Here is a 19,121-nt window from a genome sequence, read left to right on the forward strand (position 1 = left end):
CAAGATTGTTTTTTTTTTTTGTTTGTTTCATGTGAAAGCTCATTACGGTTGATTAAGCTGTTACATTAAGGGAATGTATCAGAGTTTTGTTCTTGCTTGCACTCTACCCCCCACTGAATGTGGAAATACGCACAAGTTATCCATTTTGTTCCTCTACATCATCAACTATTCTTATCTTTTCCCAGGCACACCAGCCCACATTTCTTCACTGACACTTCTTATCTTCTGTGCCTGACTCGGCTTAAATTTGGCTGAAATCTCAGTCCTATTCTTCAGCTAAAGAGAGGGAGGAGGCGAGCCGAGCCATGAGGCAGGCTGAGGAGTCTATGTCTAGTCCGTCGATGGCACGAGGCCAACCAGACTGAGAAGTTTCTTTTCAAAAAGTCTTTCTCGATGCACTGGCCAACTCAGAAAATGTATCAGACTATGAAGAGGAAAACAGAAAATATGGGAAAACAAATCACATTTCTGTTTCAAGATTTGACAAATAGAGATTTCAATGGGCCTTTAAACACTCATTGTCTTATTTTGGATTATTCATTTTTTTAAAGATCTATATATACAGTATTCACATTTCTTCTTCAGCCTGTGTTGGTGCTAAGTTGTCAACACCATGGTAGCCTGTTCTGCTGCACAACCGCAGAACAGTAGTATTAATATGAATTTATATCTGTCCCTTAAAGCTGCAATAGGCTGTATTCTTTATGTAAAAATACAGTTGTCTTATCAGCCTAATTTGCAGAGTGAGGCAGCAACAGAGAAGAGCATCCCATCTGCCAAAATGAAAACCCTATAGATTAATCCTAATTGCACAAATGAAATTCTGCTGTCAGGCTTGGTCACTTCTCCGCCCACAAGAGGTGACAAAACAAAACTTAAAAGTGAAATCGAAACTGTCTCCTAAACAGCAGTGAGCAGCGCTCCGTCCAGAGAAAGCTGGACTCACCAACATTAGATCTTCTCCTCTCTCATCTCTTTGGTTTCCTTTGGTATGAAGCATCACAGACTGGCTGGTTGGTAAACATGAGCGAGCTGTGTGAAGTTTATGTCACATTACTTGATTTCTGGGTATTGAAGTTCAGATTTTTCTAACAGTTACCAACCTGCGAAGTCTCCTAGTGCAGCTTTAATAGTCCAATTATTTGTCCTTATACACATCTGCAACTTCGTCTTTCAGTCTAATATTTTTGATAAGATTTTAGCTCTATAGTTAAAATAGCTCGATCTCACTAGAACTCAGTAGAGTGCATACCTACACCAACGCTATGCAAGTGTCAATATATGCCAGTTCCAAATGTCGGATTTTTACCAAAAGTTAATCATTTCTTCCATGCCACATGACCAACTTGTTTCACATTTTCATGACTGGACCTGATATGGGACGTGAGATCTGCCTGTTCAAATTCTAAACACTTTTAAGCAATTTGGCCGATTATCTAAACACCACAAGACCAATCAGCTCTATATCTGCTCAGTTTCCATTAGGGCCGCCCTTCTACCACTGGACCACGTTTTGGAAAAATTAGCAGGGCGGATTTGTCTAAACCGGAAATGAGCGCTCCGCTGCCCCGATATTGTTTGATTGGGCCAATAAAAGAGCGTTTGCCTCTTCTTCTGTCTGCTGATTGGCCGCAAAGTTTGATGGTGTTATGTGAATCCGTTCGTACGTTATATGCGTTTTTGTGAGAAGCCACGCCCACTGCCACGCCCCCCTTTGACCAGTTCCGTGCAAATCCATTGATAGCTTTCTGGGACATCCTGCTAACACACACAGACAGAGAAACAGATGGAACGGGGCGAAAACAAAACCCCCGTCCAACTTGGCGGAGGTAAATATCAGATATTTTGAACACATGGAAAATTCTGGCTCAGCTTCTCCTCAGTTTTCTTTTAAATTTCCCCATCTCGGCTGTTTTTCGAGAGCCTGTGCCACTAATCAGCTTATGTGTCCTTACTCTTTCACGCACGGAGCCAGACTCAGTCGCTCGCCCTCAGGTCTTTGTGCCGCCACCCTACATTTAGCCTGCGCCACCTCAGCCAGCTCGCTAATCTGCTCACATTTCCTGTACTTTCACATCGCTGTTAGGAGTGCAGCTTGCAGGACTCCTACATGCAGCTTACTGTTGGTGCTTTCACCAAGGAAGGCTGTTTTTCAGACTAAATTAAATGTTGAATAGACTAAACTTATAATCACAATATTGACTATTTTAGACTATTTAACACTTACTACATTACTGAACATAATATATTCTATATTATTTCAAATATCCAATATACTGTCAGTGAGTGATTATACATTTAAATTGGCGAGTGATTTCTTTAGCTTCGTCAAGTTCTTTTTTCGGCTAAACTAAATGCAACAAGTGATGAGTCTTGATGCACATGTGAGGATAAGATATTCAGAGAAGTATGGGACAAAGTAACTGAAAATTGCTCAATCAGCTTTCTTGTTTTCATTAAATGCATGCCCGTATTCCCTGGTTATTTTCCTGTCTTTGGTGTGATTGCACTCTCACTTCAAACAAACAAATCCAGGCTTGACTTGGAAGCAGCCTCTCTCTCTCAGGTGGACCAAAGAGCGATTGATTGGCTTGCACCTGAGTTCAATTGGGGTCGTTCCTTTGGTGTGTTTTTGAAAGCTGATACTGATATGTTTTAAGTGAAGATGCCCATAGCCAGTATTTTGTGCCAATATTTAATATCTTTACATTTGTTTTTCCAGGCCAAGAAAATTAAAAGTATTCAGTGCTTTCCCACTACAATTGTATTCTTGTCAGGGTTGAAAAGCCTCTGAAATTGCATTTAGACCATCACGGGACACTAAAACTCTCCACTGAAACCCGGACTGATTAAATTCTTTGAGGGTTAGCAGCTCTTTAAGGCAGAGTGACCCAACCTACATATTCAGTGGCAGGGAAACCAATATATCAATCTAACCCTAGTTCCTATCTCCCCAAAAAACAATTGATGGGGTGAATGCTTATTTTGACTCATTCAAACTTAATCATGGACACTACACTTAAAGAGTAACAAATTGAAATTTAAGCCACACTGATGGAAGCCGGTTTAAAGCTGCTGTAGGTAAGTTCGGAGAAGAAAGAGATAAAATCTCTGCAAATTCAAACCAGCACAAGGAGCGACACGCTTCCAACTTCTAGTGATTGACAGGACGGAGTCACGCCTTCTGCCTCACACTTCATTGGTCGGATGGGTTTCCACACATTTCACTTTCAGCAAGTGGGAAAACTCGCACATCCAAAAAATGGTTGGTGAGGGTGCGTTGGAGAAACACAGTAAACTATACAATTGAATGAACTCCCGCACACTGCTACTTGCAACACCTTTTATTGTGTAATAAAAGGTTTTGCTGAACTAGTCTGACGAAGGTCTGGTTGGACCGAAATGTTACTACACAATAAAAGGTGTTGCATTGCAAGTAGCAGTGTGAGGGAGTTCATTCGATTGTACAGCACTTATTTCACTTTGAAATGAGAATGGCAGAGGAACAGGGCGACCGCTGTTTCTGAGATTCTGACATGTTATCCTGCTCATCTTTGGCCACCAAAAATGGCAATTCATTTTTATTACTTCTAAATAAATGCTAATCCATAAAAGTTACCTACTGCAGCTTTAACATTTTATCTAAGTATTACAGATTGCAGCTATCTCCTGGTTTGAATCTAATCAACACTTGCCCATAGAGCTTATCTTCTCCTGTAAGGGAGGCTGGAGTCTGAACTCACTGTGGTTGTGTGCAGTCCTGTAGATTACACATTCTGCGGATGGGTTTGGGCTTCTTGCTGACATCACAGTAACCTCGATTGACCATCTTGGTGTCCCCCTTCTTTCGACACCCGTACTTGGTGTACTGAAACCCTATAGGGAAGAATTGGAGATATTGAACACACACACACAGTGAGTAATGGCAGAAGATTGGTCGTCATCCAATCTTTGGGACTCTGGGTCCATAGGGTTTAACTGAGACATTATTACCTCCGCCAAGGAGGTTATGTTTTCGGTGCCGTTTGTTTGTTTGTTTGTCTGTTTGTCTGTTAGCAGGACTACGGAAAAACTACTGGCCCGATTTTCATGAAACTTTGTGGAAGGGTGTAGCATGGGCCAAGGAAGAACCCATTAAATTTTGGAGCGGATCCAGATCCGACTCACGAACAAGCAATAATAGCACGAACCTTGGAGGAGGTCTGCGTTCTCCGAGTGCCCTTCTAGTTGCTACTGTATTGATTGACCTTATTCACACAGCGGCCATTTTGAACACTCGGGGTGGGAAACTCTACTACCTGGAAGAGCGAGTCCAGCTCTGTATTGTTGTGTACTAAGATGCGTCATACAAACATTTATCATTTCACAGATTTCCCATTGAAAAACATTAGAGACAAATGGATCTCAAGAATCTGGAGGGCTATACTGTAGGTTCACATCTTGATATATTTGGCCCATTATCACTAGCTGCCAGAGTCTAGCCTCTGGGTTAGGGTTAGGTTTAGAGCTAACCCTAACCCTGCAATCCTGCTAAATTCAAGCAGACGTAGTTGTTGTTCCTGAAATTGCTGCTAATTTGACAACTGTTAGGTCTATCTGAAGTCCTCACTGATGTGTTGAAGTCACACTAGTTTTATCAGCCTCACAAAATACAAGAATAGAACTAATGAAAACGTGTTTTTACACAATTGTAAAAACACCCCTCTTTTTGTTATAATAAATGATTTCAATCTTGAGTCATGGCCAGCCCCCCTACTCAGTGGGCTATTCTACTTCTAATGTGATTTACCACTGCATCACTAGCTGAGAGAGAAGTAAAATAAATAAATAAAAAGAAAATAAGTAAAGCTACCCATATGGTGCAGAAAAACAAAAAAAAGTGTCATAAAAAGTGCATAGTTTTCTCAGTCCAACTTGAAGGTAATGCATAGAAAGGATGGATTAAAAAGGGAAATAGTTGGGACTCAGGGCCCCCAAATCACTAAGTCCGAGTTTTATATATAACCCTAACCCATGACAATGTTCCAGGTAGAGTTTCCCACCCTGAGTGTTCAAAATGGCCCCCATATGAATAAGGTCATAAAGAGGACAGGCAACACATTTACATTTAATGCAGACAGTGTTCAGCAGATGTTTTGATAGCTGATTATTCCTTTCTGTTCATAATTAAGTCTAATTGCGATGTGTGCATTACCTCCGGCGCAGGGTTTGGAGCAGGGGGACCAGCTCTTCAGAGCCCACTCAAACGTGTCCTCCTGGATCACGTTGTTGTTGTTGATGGGCACTGAGTCTTCATGGATGATGTACTTGTACATTAACGTAGACCTGGTTTCATTGTCCTTAGGTATAATCTATAAACCGCAGAAGGAATACACACACACACAATACAATTATAGTGTCATCTGCCATGCAGGATATTTGCATAAAATGTATGTACAAATGTGTGCAAATGAATGCATGATGTTTAATTTCAGTAGATGGGAAAAAGTGTGACTTGAATATGAATACTTCAATGACAAGTATTACACCATGCACTGTACATATTAATATGGTGTGATAATTGATTGCAACCATGCTAATAATTTTTAGACTGGCAGATTTGCTTTACAGGACTCCTCAGTTCTGTCTGAGCTCACAGTATGAAACCACCTTTACAAACATATTCTTCCTACTTCTATCTCTAAAAAGGTTTTTGTACCAATCCTCGGCTCTGGTATATTTTACAGGTTTATTGCTGAGAGGATTAGCAGTTTCAATTCCAAGTGAAAATTATTGGCAGAATAAAACACCCAGCAAAAGTGCAGAAACCAAAAAAAAAAAAAAACAGAAAAAAGAGGTATTAGGTAGGAAGCTTTGCAGACACCAGGCACTCTGAGAATAGATTACAGAGGTTTACCTGTAATTGAATGCACACTGGAAGATTACTTCAACCAAGTAAGCACCAGAGTTGGCTCACCAAAAGTTTACATTCCAGACATGAAAGTTTTAACAAATCTACTGTGTTTGTGTAAGGAGTCCTTTATACACGGTCAAGTTAAAGTGTAGCTTACATCATATTTTATTTTTAGTAGAAAGAATCCTGCACACTGTTCTTGCAACGTATCACCATTTAAAACTTGACCTTCTTCAGAGTAAACCTATTATTAAATGGAAGAATTACAGTCTGCAGGAATCTTTCTACTAAGCGCTGTTAACCTTCATCCGACGCACCTGTACAAGACAGTTTTTGGAGGTGCAAATATATATACAGTATATCTTTATAAATTATATTTCTTATTGAAAGAAAAAAAAAGGTGACTATACCCATATACTACATTTAAATTCTTCATATGTATTATTCCAAAGCTTTACCCATAGAGTGAGATCAAATTAAGTATTGACAATATCCTGTGCTGAGTTAAAATATTAGGTGACAATAATTACAATTTGACCTGAACCATTACATGTTAACTATTACAGTTTGCAGAGTCCTGTAATATTTTTTGGGAAAAGCACATTTCCCCATGAAATCACTTTTATTTTCCAGAAAATTGTCCTTTTACAACTGATTAATGGGCAGTAACTATAAAACCATCAATGATTGTGGTAGAAATTAGCACTAATTGAGTGTAATGTAACAATTAAGACTACTAACTGAACAATGTTAAGTCAGAAGTTATTGAACACCACACACACACACACACACACACACACACGCACCCCAACTCTATCTGACACCTCAACAGGTCTGCAGAAAAACCACAACACAGAATAAATGAGCGCGGCTCCAGGGTCGTCCAGCTCACCCAGACTGTGATTACTTTTTAAACAAGGATGCCTCGACAAAGAAAACACCTTCACCTGCTTTTTTAGAAAACAACTACAAAACACATCCCACAATATTTTTTAACATAAAAGATTCAGCAGCAGCCCAGACCTTCACAGAGGTGAACCCCTTTGTGATTCCTGTCTCAAATAAACCTGCAGGCTTACACTTTTTCTGTTCCTCCTCATTTTCACTAAAAAATAAGAGTCTCAGTTTGCTGAGCGGAGAAACACAGCGTGTTAATGAATTTCTGTCAGATGTGCTCAGGAAAACATTTGAGCTAACACAAGCCTGCTGTTTTCTTCAATATGCTGAAAGACAAGTCTTCAAGTGCAATTAAATCCCTTTCATAACGTCATTTGCATGTAGATAGCAATTTAGGAAAGCCTGGACTCTATTGATCTGACAAAACACTTAAATACATGTTGGTGTGCATGTTGGAAATTAGAGCTTGTGCAACTGACAAAAAAAAAAAAATCAAAGACGTTGCCTGGAAATATAATTTTGACTAATGAGCAAATGAAAAGTGAGTGAGCATAAGCTGTTACTGAAAAAATAACGAGCATGCAAGAAACCTTCGTTAAAGGTAAAAACAAATGACATTAAAGGTAACCTTAACCACAAAATGTTAAGTACATGACATTGAATACTGAGACTCTCAATACTGAGACACTAAACTGAGAGACCATAAAACAGAAATAAGGCAAAAACAAAAATCGATTATCCTTTAAAGCTTTTCTTGTCAGCAAAAACATAAATCATTCAGACCGCAGCACATCTGTATCTTCCCAACTCGGCTGATAATTAGTGTTTCTTCAGAGCAACCGCGAGAAAAAAATAAAAAAATTAGTAAACCTTTTGAAGTTTCAATTGGGCCGAGTCGGATCAATCGAAATGTTTACCTGAAATAATTTAATTTAGAATAACAGCAGATTAGTTTGCCTGGCGGATAATTATGCTGCAAGCTAACAGCCACTGAGTAACACTATTCACAGTAATTTCATTAATTAAAATCTAGCAGATAATGATAGAAAATGAAGGGGGGAGGAGGGGAGGTGGAGTGCAAGGGATTGAAGTGGATGGTTGATAATGGAGCTGCTTCTTTTATAAGGTGTTCATTGTCAACCAAATGACTTTGCAGATTAACGAAAATCTATTCTGTGATCGTCTATTGAACATAAGAAGAAGAAGAAGAGTCTGGGCGTTACCAGGACGACCACGGCGTCGTGCAGCGGTCCGTCCGTGTGCAGAGTCTCCACCTCGTCCTCGATCATGTAGTCCCACTCCACTCCCAAGTCGATGAAGCTCCTGGACTTGGCCTCCTCTCCTTTTCCATTGAGAATGTAATGCCCTGTTGCCTGGTTCTTGATTGCTGCAATCAGTCATTTGTTAGGACTTGAAATGGCTTTGCTCTGACAGTTACAAAAACATTTATCGAGAAAAAGCCAAAATTGTTTTCACAGTGATTTCTCTAATAAGAGATACCAGCTGGGAATGGCTATGCCCCAACATTGATAAAATATAATTTTCTATTTTATCGAAATAAAGTCACCAAACTAAAATATTCAAACGTATCAGGTATGAAAATAGGAATGTTTATCAGCTGTTTTAAATACATTTGAATACTTTCCCTAGATCAAATTCAAGCAATATAAAAGTGAGTTTTTTTGGGAGATTGTCCCTTTGGTCAACTTACCTGTTAAATAATGAGAACATAGACAACACCATCATCCATGTCTCCCTGGTAGATCATTGGCTTCGGTGCTCCATGCCAACACTTTAGCATACACTATGTTAAGTGATAGTTGGCAACTAGCTTTATCTCAAGTAAGAAGACTGATTCTGTAGTAATAAAAAGCTGTTAGCGGCTTTTATTATATGGACTGTGGATTTTTTTGGAACTATTTCAGGTGAGCAAACACGTATTCATCCGCTGCCCAGTGATTTTTAGCTGCACACAGTCTCCCTTCACCAATCACCTTCCCTTCTTATGTAAACAGGGAAAGTAGTCCCTACTGGTTCCAAACAGCATGTAATTTTCTGTCATATTTAGTGTAAATTTGACCAGTCTCCTACAAAAAACTGCCAGACTTGGCCACATATCACTTAAGATTACTTACATTTTGCTTTAGAGCCGCTGCAAGTTCTCATTTTCTCAGTTTTGAGATAATGCTAGTCGCCTACTATCACTCAACATAGTGTATGCTAAAGTGTTAGCATGGAGCACCGGAGCCAATGAGTAACTGGAGACACACGGATGATTTTGGTGACTATGTTCTCATCACTTAACAGGTAAGCTGACCAAGAGGACAATCTCCTAAAAACTTTGTGTACTCCATGACTTATTGAGACAGAAATACAGAATTGACACAGTTGGAAAGTTGGTCAGTTGGTCACAATTTTGCCCGTGAAATGGGCAAGTAAGTGAGAAAAATCTTCACTATCATCCATCAATACATGTCATTTCACAGCAGATGACAGTGGCACTAAGGATGGATGCTATGCTTATAGAACTACAGCAGAAGAATAATCCAGAAGCTACATTTTACAGCATTTTCAAGCATAAAATGAGCAAATGGTCTTTTGTTGGAAGGAAAACGCTGTCAGAAAAGCAAAAAAAAAGTGTTTTGTTAAGACATATATGGAACCCGTTTGCAAGAATGCTTTCATCGGGAATCAATTTTTTCAGCACTATTTTTTGAAAACCCAGACAAAAGCAGTTTGCATTTGAGACGTTGGTTTATTCTCTCAACGGAGGATTTCTCTTTCCTTCCTGAGCTGCATGGTACTGTATGGTCAAAATAAAGGCAACCACATCATACAGACGTCCCACAGTGACGGATGCTCTGTAATGGTGCGGGCAACTTCATCTGGCATGCTCCAGTCATCTCCTACACTGCAAAAACATCCATCTTAATAAGTCATTTAGCCTCATTTTCAGCCTTCAGATCTTATTTTTCTTAAAACAAGAGAAAGATTCTGCCAATGAGGTGAGATAACTCCACTTGTTTCCAATGCAGTTTCACTTGTTTCAGGAATTTTCCAGAAATGAGTGTCAATATCTTGAGAAATGTTAGAATGAGGCAGATCAATTCTTGAAACAAGTTGATTTGCAATGGAAAAAAAGTGAAATTATCTAACATCATTGGCAGATTTTTTCACTTGTTTTAAGAAAATTATGATTTTAGGACTCAATAATAGACTAAATGACTTGTTAACATGGAGATTTTAACTAACTAACTTAACTACAGATAACAGAGGAGAATGCTCTTTCACATGCTATTTCATAGATGTTGGGATCATGTCTGGCTCTTGAGAAGGCATTTGCATATCACTAACATTGTTTTTCTCTTCAGGAACACTGGGTTCCTACTAATTCAAGATTCAAGATTCAAGATTCAAGATCCTTTATTGTTACGTCTACGTACGATACAAGTACAAGAGAGTAAAAATCTACGGCTCCTTGACATTGCAATAAGTAAATAATAAGTAAATAATAATGCCTTGTTGATGGGGAAATTATTACCCTAGAACACACACCTGTATACAGGATATGCATCATCTGATGGCTAAGGATTATCGGACTGGTTCCATGAGATGAAATGCGCCCAACAATACAGAACCATCTGAACTCACTTCACCATGTCGGGACGTGATGTGGATGTTTATTTTGACCAAAATAGCCTTGTTGAAATTTTTATAAAGACTTGCTCCCAAGCTAGAGTTCTCTCTCAGTGCAAATAATGGCATGCTGTATAGCTGAGGCTCATCTGGGACTCTGGAAATCCAATTTACCTGCAGTTCAGCAGTATAAAACATACAGAAGCTACACTCATATCCTTGAGTTAAAGTGTACGGACCTCTCACCGCTGCTCACCACCTCAAAGAACTTCACAATGAGTTTCAAGCCCATTTAAGAAACCCTTTACAAGTAATTTAAAAGAAACTAGAAAGGCCAATGGGTTTTGTGGATCTAAAACGAGGCCAACAAGCCGTCATTTAAAGTGGGTAGTTATAATTATTAACTATTATTTCCTTGCCTGAAATTGAAAATCTAACAACACTAGATTGTACAGAAAGTAGACTCTAAAAGCCATGGAGGAACATTTTGAAAGCTGAGATATTTCCATCCTAAAATTCAAAATGGCCGACAGCTGACTGCAGGTTGGCCTCTCCAGTGAGGTACAACAGCTCTTCAGTTTAGTTATACAAGGTACAAATGTGATAAATACATCCTCTAAACCACTGAAATGGTCCAGAAGATATTCATATGTACATTTTTTTCCACAGAAAAGCTTACAAATCTTGCCAATTAAATGCCAAAGTGTACTTTTTCCGCCATTTTGAGCTCGTTCTAAAAACGAAAAATTATAGCACAGAGAAGTGTGCAGGACTCGTTTTTTTTTATCATCGACATAACTTGGAGGTGTAAAATACATAATCAAAATCAGCGGCACTCCAGCACACGTCAAAAAGGCCCTACAGCTCCGTCCAACTTGGAATTATAGATTAAAACTGATTGAGCTGGAAAAACTTCCTTGATTGTCTGTGATTGAGCGTCGTTGGTTGATTGTGGACTGAGCTAGAAAAGACTTCCCTCTGCCTGTCAAAGCTTATCAAGAAACCCACGGGGTCACTGGGAAGCAAATTGGGGGCAATGGCCAATTATTCTGAGCCTCTGACGGCATCATTTTCATCCTAATCAGGAGGAATCAACATCTTATAATAAGGCTTTGAGAAGTATCATACTGGACCTGAATTTGATTTATGCATAAGTAAAATGGAAAGTGATTATAGTCATACCTAGGATGAGGGAATAAATTTAAAATTATGCATTAACAAATGTGATTATGGCCTGCCCTTGTCTTTGATGTATTAGAAGACAGCCGCGGTTCCCCCTCCAGTTTAATATAAGATGACAATCCCAGGGTAGAAAATGAAAACAATAAAGACATTTTAGATGGCTCAGGGTGGAAATGTTTCCTGATTATCACCTCCATGCTTGGAAAATAGGAGCTGTTTGTTTATATTTTTGTTGGCATGAATAATAGTTTTGCTTTTTCTCATTAATTTCACAAAGATTATACTCAGTGATGCATTGATGCAGAAAAATATCTTCCTACAAGGCAACTCGGTTTAAGGTTCACAAATTTTAACTCCATTTGTGAATGGAAAACTCCACAGGTTATGGAAGTAAATGGAATAGTTGGCACGAGATGTCTAGAGAAACTGTTTAATAACAATTGACTTGAACTAGAGCAGTGGTTCTCAACGTGGGGTCCCGGGACCACCGGGGGGTCCCCAGCAAACGGATAAATTGTTAAACTTCACCATTATTTCATTTACAAGAAGTTAACACAATTAGAGAATGGAGAAGAATGACTGTTTTGATCATAGTTTCTCTGTTATCTCTCTACCTACAACACAGATAGTCATGGGATTCTGGACAAAATCAGATCTAACAATAAAAATACTCAATACAAAATACAAAATCTGGGGGTCCGTGCCTCTAATGTGGACTTAATGTGGAATTAGGGGTCCTTGATATGAAAAAGGTTGAGAATCACTGAACTAGAGGAAAAGTCACATGTGTAAATAGAGTTGTCTAGTTACAGTGTTTTGTTGCTGTGAGACAAATTGCAGAATGATTGTTTTCTAAAAGAAGACTTGGAAAGACGTTAGAAAAAGTTTAGAATCTCATCCACTGCAACTTAGATTTTCTAACTTTCTAAGAAGTTGAGCCAAGTGTGTGTGATTCGCAGATCAGTAGATTTGGCCACAAGTTTTATTCCTACAGTCTAGGACTGTCTGATCATTATTTGTGAATAAGAACCACTTTCTTACCAAACTAGAAACCACTGAGTCAAGACCCTAATTTTCCTGGAGCTGCTCTGTATGAATGAGAGACTGTTAGAGTATCTACTGTTTATTTGAGCTTTTTGCAATAACACTTCTCAGAAAATATACCAATATCTCCAGAAAAATGACCCTGGCTCCTTTCTGTTTTCATTTTTTTTTAAATTATTTCTTGTTAGAGAAGAACCTTCTTTCCTCTCTGAAACCTTTTCATTATGATTAGATGCTTATTAAACAGGTGAAGTTTACCTGTTTTATAGTGTTCAGAATGCCATTTTACAACATTATATAATTTCCATCATGCTGATGGCAGGTTTATACTGTATATGTCTTTATGTCCCTGCCATTTACCCTCCATTACACCTCCATCTGACGTGCCAGACCTTTTTTACACCACAGGCTCAATTCGCACATCAATTTCCCCTTTCTATCTCGTGTCGACCGGCAGATGCCTGCAAGTACTCAACTCTTGGACGCTTTTGTCTGCAGCATTCCTAGCAGTCAGGCAATAACAGGCTGAAATAAATGAGGGAACAGAGTTATGGTGTCACTTCCCAGAACAGCCTCTGTGTTCATCTCACTGATAAGTTGCCCGTCCAAAGGCACCGAATGCATCTGTGCTGCAAGTTCACAGAGGTTCAAGCTGGTGGGGGGAAACGCTGCGGCAGTCTGTATCACTGCTGGTGAAACGGCACAAACTTTATTTCACCACATCACTGCAGCACTTCTCTCTTATATAACCCTTCTAGGGGGTCACAGGAATATCGACGATGCTTCTCACCCCTTGACCTTCCTAACGCGTTGTTGGTGATCTGGGAATTTGCTAAAAAACACCTACAATGTAAATGTAAACCTCACTGAGCTCTTTTGAAAAACACACCGCCTCTGGCTGAGAAGATCACTGCCGACCCCCTTTCACCTCCCAGGATGCTGAATAATAATCTGAATAATAATCATATTTTCCTCGGGCCGTTTTCCACCGGCTCACACAACCAAAAACAAACAGGTTAGTTCCCTCATTCATCCCTTCAGTCATCTGTCTGTCTGCTGAACTCCGGATGAGGATAAAAGTTTGGTTTCATGGATTGAAAGAGTTTTGTCTATTTGTTTTTCTAGGCTTTTACTCTTGTGATTGTACTTTGCCATCAGCAATATACTGTACTGATACACAGGCTGGTTCCTAATCAGGCTTAAATGCTGTTAATCTTTTGAAAGTCCCATAAGTTGCATGTGTTTATCATTATTTTATAAACAAATAACCATTTTGCATAATGTTTGTCTTCCCAGAGAGCCAGAATTGATACTTCAAGATGAATATTGAGATACTGCAGGCCATTATTCTGATCACGAACAATGCTGATTCCCTCTGAATCTGTTTCACCTCAACATAGTCAAGAATAATGCAATGCCAAAAAAAAAAAAAAAAGTTTCCCCATATTTGCTGCATAGAGAGAGAACTCTGATTCTGCTGATTCTAATCTAGAAACTTCTCTTTAATAATAGCTTTTTGAATAATGAATACGCAATGTGAAGACTCATTTTTCCCGCCTGCTCTTATCCTGGTAGGCGATAAGTAATAAATTATGCAAACTGTAAAATCTATGATGCTAGAAGTACCCATTTGTCTTCCTGGAAAAGATGAGGAGGACGGTGAAAAGGTTCTGTCAAGACGTCCGTGCACGGATATTGAGTCAACCCTTGTTCACGATCATGCGTTAGCGTTACCAAGTAACAAGTCACACTTACCAAGAATTTGAGGGGAGGCCTCATGTTCTTGGATGATCACATGTCTAGCTCCAGGGGGAATGAGAAACATCTTAAGGTAGCCTTTGCACGTTTGCAGCGGCGGAAGCGAACGGGGTTAGGAAAGATAACACAGGGACAGGTTAGTACGCAGACACGGAAACTTCTTGTCGGTTGCTGAGGTGGACATCGCACATTTTCCAGAAGCTTTTCTTTCACTTTGCTCTACAGAGGTTTGTAAAGTTCAAGGGGAAAAAAAAAAACACACTACATTTCTATACCAGCTTTCCTCCTTGCCATAAACAGTTTCATTGAAACACGCCATGAAGGTTCTTCATTCATATCCTCTTGTTAGTGTGTAATGAAATGACTCGGACGACAGTGGCATCCTCGTACATTCGTTACACAACATGTTTTCAAGGAAGGACGGCGCTTGAGTATTATCTACTTTGGTGTTCTTTTGTGTTCGTAATGATTCTCTGCACGCCGGATGTGAATGAGAGAGCCTTCAGCTGTATTTCAATACGGCATGACAAACAGGATTTTCCGACTATAGGACAAGCAAAGTCGCCTTCTGCCGGCGATGTCCACCCCGCGCAAACCTGCAGTGACTCACCAAGTACATTTCTAGAATCTTCCGTTTCATTCAAATACACATTTCGAGCTCCTTTGGGCAAGAAGAAGGCTCCTCTGGTCTTCCCTTAAAAAACGGAATGAATCAGTTCGTTAGTTTCGCAGCGGCTTCCTCTCTCACCCATTCTGCAACCACATCACCTAGAGGCATATTTAATTAGCAGAGCAGGGACCGGAGGAATTTGCATCAGACAGGGAAGCATACTATTTGGGCTGGCGGAGTGGCACTTGCCAATCATCAAGACGTACGCTGTATTGCAGCGCCGTAATTACTCGCCGTTTGACAGGCAGGCGCGCCACTCTGGGCCACCTGCTGCGGAGGCGCTGGAGTCGCTGAGGTGATTATGAATGCAACTGGCACACTGTCACTGAGTTCACACGAGGTTACAACAGGTGAGCTACAGCGGTGCACGCTCACTCGATATTACAAAAATAAATGGCAATCTAACTCTGGAAAAATGGCAAAAATACCCTCTTCCCCCTGATGGCAGCCGGTCTCATAACCACCTGTCGCTCGGCAGAAATTACGATTTGATGACACATCAGAGAGGAAGGCATTTTTTTTTTTTATGGAGTGGAGGAAAATATTGCGCACAAGCTATAGGTGTCTAAAAAAAAAAAAAAAAAAGCCCGTGGGGTGACAGCGTCGGCTTGTCGGCTCATGTTTTGGTTTATCAATCAGTTTCTAAATGGGCAGCCTAATATCCCAGATTGCTCTGCAAAGGCCGGCAGGCGTGTTTACCCCGACATTATTATTATGTGCACAAAGATTTTAAAGTTAGTTTGTTAGTTTGTTGTTGCAGTTGTTGGAGAGAAAGAGGGTTTTTTCACATCAGCAATATGCGTCAAAAATACTCGTTTTCACAGAGTTGATTGGATAATGAACCAGTGACAGCTGCGTTGGGACGGTCCTGCCTGGACATTTAATCAGTGACGAGGAACAGAAAAAGGAGCAGTTGACTTTACGTCACTCATGTCTCTACAGTGTTAGCCTGCTACTCCTCTAACACTAAACACTACAAGCAGCCAATGAAACAGAAAACACTACAGAAGAGGCCAGGAGGGATTCAGTGACACTGGATACTTGCATATTGTGTTTTCCAACAAAGGGGTTTCTTTTTGGCATCTCTTGCTTAACTGTTTTCCTGTTAAAAAAGGTGAGTGGTTATTGTTAGAGACAGTGAGTGAGAGCGAGATGCTACATCAGACGGTCAATCACAATTTTAAAATTTTAAAGTATTTCGTGTGACAGTTTGATGAAGCCTTCATATAGCTCTCTCAAAAACACCATGTTGGAAATATAGCCTATATGTTGCGGAATGGCATCTTTTTTTTTACTCTGATGCCATGGATCTTAAAACATGTTATTTCACTTAAATACAAATTAAGATAACACATTATTCATGGGAGACTAGAAGGCTTCAGAAGGCTTCATGGAACCGTTGCCAGGTTTAATTAAATGCATTTCTCATTCTTTTAGTTATTCTCTCTCATCCATTCATGCTGAAAAAGTTAATGTTAAGACACATTTGCCAAAAAAGAAATCACCCCTCACTTAAACCTGCGCAATATAAAAAGGAAAAAGAAAATTTAATTGCCGGTGCAGCAAGTCCAGTTCACCATAGTTTGTGTGTGTGTGTGTGTGTGTGTGTGTGTGTGTGTGACCACATCTCTTCACCCTGTAGACATATTGTGGTGAAATGAATATCCCCTATGTGGCTGCGGTGGGGCGATAACAACCTGGGCGAAGCGGCTTGAATGAAATAATGTTTTGTATTAAAATGAAAACACAAATCGTTAATGAACTTAAAAAAATATGGTAAACACTTTAATAACATTTGAATATCTGTAGGTGTGGATGACTTAGTTAAACAGGTTGAAAATTAGTGCTGTGGGGAGAATGAACGCAGAACGATGGAGGTGTTTAATCATTCCTCTGCTAATTATGCCAAGAGTCTTAATCCAAATGAACCGAACTATTTAGAGTGGCAGCTGCAACAGCTATCAGAAAACTAGCACACTCCTCTGGAGCGCACCACCTGTCCCAATGGACTGATTTAGCAGAATGTAAACTCAGGCTATGCAAATTTGATTGCATGTTTTCAGAACAGTGATGCAACCGAGCAAATAAAAACAACCTGCAGATGTATATTCGACAACAACGACGGTGAAGTCAGGCGAAAGCAATCGGCACGTGACTGTAATGTAATTCAGCTTCTTCAGCCGAATTGTGAATAAAGACGTTCACTTGTGGTTCGTTATAGGATAAATGTGTTCATGGAGTTACAGCTGCACTTCCTTCACACTATATCACTGCGGTACTGTTTACTGAGTCAATTGCCAGCTCACTGATCTCCTGCCATTTCTCATTTTAGGAAATCATAGGCGGTTAGATTCCTTATTTCAGTCCAGCCACACTTCACTGGCTCCTCCCCGGGGGGTTTACCACACGAATCTGCGATGTGGAATTTGAAAATGTCTCATGATGCTCGAACAGGTCACATTGAGATGACACTTTAAACTACTAATGGCAATATTTAAGATTTTCTTTTCTTTTTTTTCACATTAAGTGCAGTTTTTCCATTGTATCAAATGTCAGCACTCTGCAAGTGAACCAAAAAGAGGAACATGAGAAAATCACTTCAGCTCTATGGGCATTCACAAAGGCCCGCTGGTATGAAATGAAAGAACTTTTTTTTTTTTTTTTTTGGTCAGCTTTGATTACAGTGTGTCACAACTCTTTAGAAATCTGACGTTGTTAACATTTTGAACTTTTAGATGTTAAAAGAAGCCAAACCAATGCCAGTTATACAGCTAAAAAGCAAATAGGCCCTTTATTGAAGTTGATCGCGCTAATAATGGGTTGAATCTGGTTGGCTAATCATGGCTTGTTTTCAATTTGCTTTTCCCTTTCATCCATAGAGTTCCACACATCCACAGAAGTTAACGAGGAAAGGAACAGAACACATTTATTTCCCCCAAACCAATAACCTATCAATCACCTGTCTGCATTTTACGCAAGAATTTTACCTCCAGATATTTACTGCTAATATCACGCTGGTTTCATTTGGAGTGTATACAAAATGCTGAGGGACTGGTGTGAGAAATTAAAGGCACGGATGGAGTGTGAAGTTACATTAAATGGGCCTGATGGGAATTTAAATGTTTCTGCATTGATACAGGTATGAAGATGACGATGATCAGTTTCAGTTTCACCTAGATTAGAGGCTGCAAAAACATGTTAGTGTAACAAACATACGAACGAATCATTTCTATTACACGACTAAAACATGAGTACAGTCCAGTGCAACAATTTAACATTCATATATAACTTTGCATTGACTGATCGACAAACAATCTATACATATTTGTTAAAAACAATGATAACTTTATGGGTTCCTGTAGAACAGTACAGTATGTGGGTCTAACTAAGGTTGTTATTAATATTTATAACATGATAAGTAACTTATTATTGTTATTTAATTCATCATTAACTCATAGTTTGTTAAGGATTATAAACATTCATCATTCTAAAGTGTTACGTTAAACATTGTCCATTAAGGAATTGGATGTTAAAGAAATACAGTGAATGAATTGGGTCTAAATCATAACTGGAGATATATGTTTTGGTGCAAATTTCTTTAAAAGGATAGTAAAATATATCTTAATTGTGTTAGTATTGGTGTCACAGATTCCTTACCAGGTTTCTTTGGTGTGCGGGTGAAGGTTCCCTTGACGGTGCGGCAGTGGGAGTTGTCCCCACCACAAACCCCACATTTGTCTTCAACTTTACTAGAGCCAATCTCTCTGTCACAGCCAACTTTCTGCAAACCAAAACAGAATTGGACAGGTAGACGTGAGCTGAGGTGCCTTTTCTGCTAGGTGGGGATTGCGATATTTGCAAAAAGCTTTAAGGGAAAGCCGACCGTCTAGATGATTGTCAGCGATGTTTTCAGAAAGGCTTCACTAGCTGTTGGATTATAAATGCTGACTGGCCGCTATCTTCTGTTAGCAGACTGCCTCTGTAGTCGAAGGCCAGGTCACACTCAAGCTGCGATGTGAACAGACACATCAGCTGAACAAG

At 39.6% G+C, this 19,121-nt stretch overlaps 1 protein-coding gene across 1 annotated transcript in view; it reads right to left on the bottom strand.

Moving 5' to 3' along the window:
• adamts3 (ADAM metallopeptidase with thrombospondin type 1 motif, 3) overlaps window positions 1–19,121 on the bottom strand; it is a 134,446-nt gene that overhangs the window by 9,407 nt on the left and 105,918 nt on the right. Inside the window, exons 15-20 of the mRNA XM_071917785.2 lie at window positions 18,738–18,861; window positions 15,021–15,104; window positions 14,408–14,488; window positions 8,014–8,177; window positions 5,195–5,351; window positions 3,744–3,876 (exon numbers count right to left, since the gene is read on the bottom strand). Of these exons, the coding sequence (XP_071773886.1) occupies window positions 3,744–3,876; window positions 5,195–5,351; window positions 8,014–8,177; window positions 14,408–14,488; window positions 15,021–15,104; window positions 18,738–18,861 (743 nt within the window). The remainder of the gene's footprint in view (window positions 1–3,743; window positions 3,877–5,194; window positions 5,352–8,013; window positions 8,178–14,407; window positions 14,489–15,020; window positions 15,105–18,737; window positions 18,862–19,121) is intronic.

The sequence above is a fragment of the Centroberyx gerrardi genome, chromosome 8 (assembly GCF_048128805.1).
Source record: "Centroberyx gerrardi isolate f3 chromosome 8, fCenGer3.hap1.cur.20231027, whole genome shotgun sequence".
Classification (NCBI taxonomy): Eukaryota; Metazoa; Chordata; class Actinopteri; order Beryciformes; family Berycidae; genus Centroberyx; species Centroberyx gerrardi.